General features: G+C 32.5%; 1 protein-coding gene across 1 annotated transcript; it reads right to left on the bottom strand.

Annotated features, from left to right (window-relative positions):
- Nucleotides 1-887: 887 nt before the first annotated feature.
- LOC110627091 (acetylserotonin O-methyltransferase) lies at nucleotides 888-2,361 on the bottom strand. Its single transcript, XM_021773325.2, has 2 exons — nucleotides 1,459-2,361; nucleotides 888-1,369 (listed from the first exon to the last, which is right to left on the bottom strand). The coding sequence occupies exons 1-2, from the start codon at nucleotides 2,218-2,220 to the stop codon at nucleotides 1,073-1,075; spliced, it is 1,059 nt and encodes a 352-aa protein (XP_021629017.1). The 5' UTR covers nucleotides 2,221-2,361; the 3' UTR covers nucleotides 888-1,072.
- Nucleotides 2,362-3,181: the final 820 nt, after the last annotated feature.

The following is a 3,181-nucleotide window of genomic DNA, read 5'->3' on the forward strand; positions in this document are numbered from 1 at the left end:
TAAAGGTCCGTTAGTATTTTACCAACGGACTTCTGACGGATCAGGTCATCCGTTAGTGGACAATACGCCTCCAATTTTCCGTCAGTGAATCCGTTAGTATCACTAACGGACTTCAATCCGTTGGTGAAGTCCGTTAGTGATCTGCTCAATTTTTGTAGTGAATGAAAAATAAAATTTTGAAATTAATTGATAATTCTGTGTATATACCATTAATGTATATTTTTAAGTCATTAATTATTTTTTTTTTGAAATGAGAAGCGGGGGATTAAAATCTAAAATCTCTCAAATTTATTCAGATACACTTATTAGCCGAGATAAATATGTAAGTATATTAATTATTTCCTTCTAAAAGCTCATGCATAGAAGATTTTATGATTTTTATATTTTTTATGATTATATATAAATTAGAAATTAAATTAATATCACTGATAATAAGATGCTCTTGTGTTAAGCATGATTACATTCAAATGGATGAATTTTGTCATGTGTTTATATTCTCCAAAAATCTTAAGATGAGTAGAATTTTTCTAGGATTCGCGTAGATATTGCAGTAATAAATAAATTTTTCAGAAAATAACTTAAATAATTGACTTTTTTTATAATCAAATAAATAAAATTTTAATATTTTTAAAAAATTTAACTTATTTATTTAAGTTATCCAACTAAACAAAATTTAAAAACAAAAAGCGTTAGAAATTTTATAATCTCTTATTAAACTCCATACTTTTTTGTTTTCTTCCTCTTTGGATTTTTATTTGATGATCCAAATTCTATATCCACTGGCTGTGGCCGTTTGTTGTGGTTGTGTAGATGAATTTTTAAATTTATTAAAATTGGGACCATTTATAAAGTTATTTAATTACCTATTATATATAACATAGCACCACTTGTAATAAATTAGTATTTTGCCACTTATACTAATAATTGAGAGCACCACTTTCTTGAAATTGGTAAAAAAACCTTCATAGCAGCCATTGCTAGAAATCAAAAGAAAGGAAATTAAATTCACTAAGAAAAGCCAACACCAGACATGGATTAATGAGCATAGGTAGAACAAACTTGGAGTCGGTGATCAAGGGAAGGCCTCGATTATAGAATTCACATCTCCAATTGATCTTATAGTGTGACGTCTAAAGCCAGCCTCTGCAAGAATATAGTCCCATTCCTTGTTGGTTCTCTCTTTACCAGAGTTAGTATGAGCCATCATCACCATGTCCAGCATCAGCCTAACGAACTCAAGCTTATCGTCTTTCTCTTCTCCCACCACAACTTCAGCCATTATCACCTTCCCAGTTTCCTCTGGAATGGCTTCTTTACATTTCTTTAGGATTTTAATGCATTCCTCGTCATTCCAGTCGTGCAGAACCCACTGCAATCACACAAGTAAACAAGGTTAGAGTATATTGGACTTCGATGTAAACTAGTTAGAAGCTAAGCAAATTAATCAGATATTCTTACCATGAGGAAAGCAGCATCAGCCTTTGGAACACTCTCAAACATGTCACCACCAACATGTGTAACGCCATCACATTCTGTTGCAGTGGAGACCACATGAGGAAGATCAAAGTTGATGCCCTGAATCCATGGAAAAGCTTTAACCAACATGCTCAGAGTAGTCCCGTTACCCCCACCAACATCTACCAGAGTTTTTACTCCATTAAAAACTTCTGGGCACTTATCAATCATCCTAGATACAGCAATCCTAGCGTGACAAGCCATTGCATCATTAATTAGCTTGCTGTGATCTGGGCATTCTGCTGCATATTTCCATATGTCATCCCCGTGAGCCGCCTCAAATGCTGCAGTATTTTTGTCCAGGCGAACACGTTTGGTTAGAAAATGCCATGGCCTTAGCATCACCGAGCTGCTTTCTAGCAAAAACAGAGCTTCCATGCTTTTCCCTCCCCGTCCGAGCAAACGGCGAGAGAGTGGTGTCTGTACATAGCCGACGGCGCCATGGACATTCGGTGTCTCCTTGAAAATATTGTGATGCACCAAGAACCTCATGATCCGACAGAGAAAGGATGAAGCACATCCAAGCTTGGAAGATAGCTCAGATAGGGTAATGGGGCGTTTATGATTTTCAATAGCATCAGCTATTCCAAGCTCTATTGCACACTTCACTGCTGCAATATTGGAGAACCCAAATAAGTATTTCCACATTTCTACTTCTGCTTGTTCCTCTTCATCTTCTATTTCTCTCATTTTTTGAATCTCCATTGTGTTTCACTCCTCCCTCTTAACGCTAACTGGTTTTGGTAATCAATGTCTGGAAGCTTCAGCTATATATAATAAAGAACTTGATGCAGGAAAAAATTTTTCCAAAACAAATTTACATGGATTTACAGTAAAGACAGGGTTCACACTTGCATGAATTAATTAGTTATTTCTCATATAAACTTTTCTTTTTTTTCGTGGATCTCAATTATAGTGCACTTTCACTTTTTTAAAGTAATCTCTCCGTCCTAATATATATATATATATATAATCCAACTTGTAAAATAATTCTCATAAAAAAAATACTTGTTGCAAATTATTTTTAGCATCAAAACTTTGTGATTTAGCAACATAGATAAAATATCTCTTAATCCCAATAAAGGTGAATTGCGTGACAAAATAAGAAACTTTATCATAATCTTAAATAATTAAAATAAAAAGGAAATGATCATTAAAATAATTTATTCCATGCATATGGACCAGTTGTGACTATTTGGTATATTATAATTATTGAAAATAATATCATATAGTTATAGTCTCGTGTATAATCACGAGATCAAATTATATACATTAGTCACAATTTAAGTTATATGTATTGCAGTATAATTTTATAAAATGATAAATCTAACTCGTTGAGAATCTAGGAACGCACATCAATGGTCGATAGTCCTTCATTACTTATGAAAATCGCCGACATGTACAAGAGAGAAATCTGACACACACAAGAAATCATCTAAAAATAAATTAGTCAAGAACTAAAAAAAATTTATTCTAAAACAAATATAAATCTTTTTAAAATAAAGTTAGTGGGTAGTCATACCCACCAACCACCTTATGCAGTTGCAAGTGGTACAACTGCAATTTTAAATATTTATATATTTTTCTATTAAATTGATTTAATTTTTTAATTTGTTTTAATTTTTCATAAAATAAATTAAACACTAAGCTATCATAAAATAAAGTA

This window comes from Manihot esculenta, chromosome 11 (genome assembly GCF_001659605.2).
Source record: "Manihot esculenta cultivar AM560-2 chromosome 11, M.esculenta_v8, whole genome shotgun sequence".
In the NCBI taxonomy this organism is placed as follows: Eukaryota; Viridiplantae; Streptophyta; class Magnoliopsida; order Malpighiales; family Euphorbiaceae; genus Manihot; species Manihot esculenta.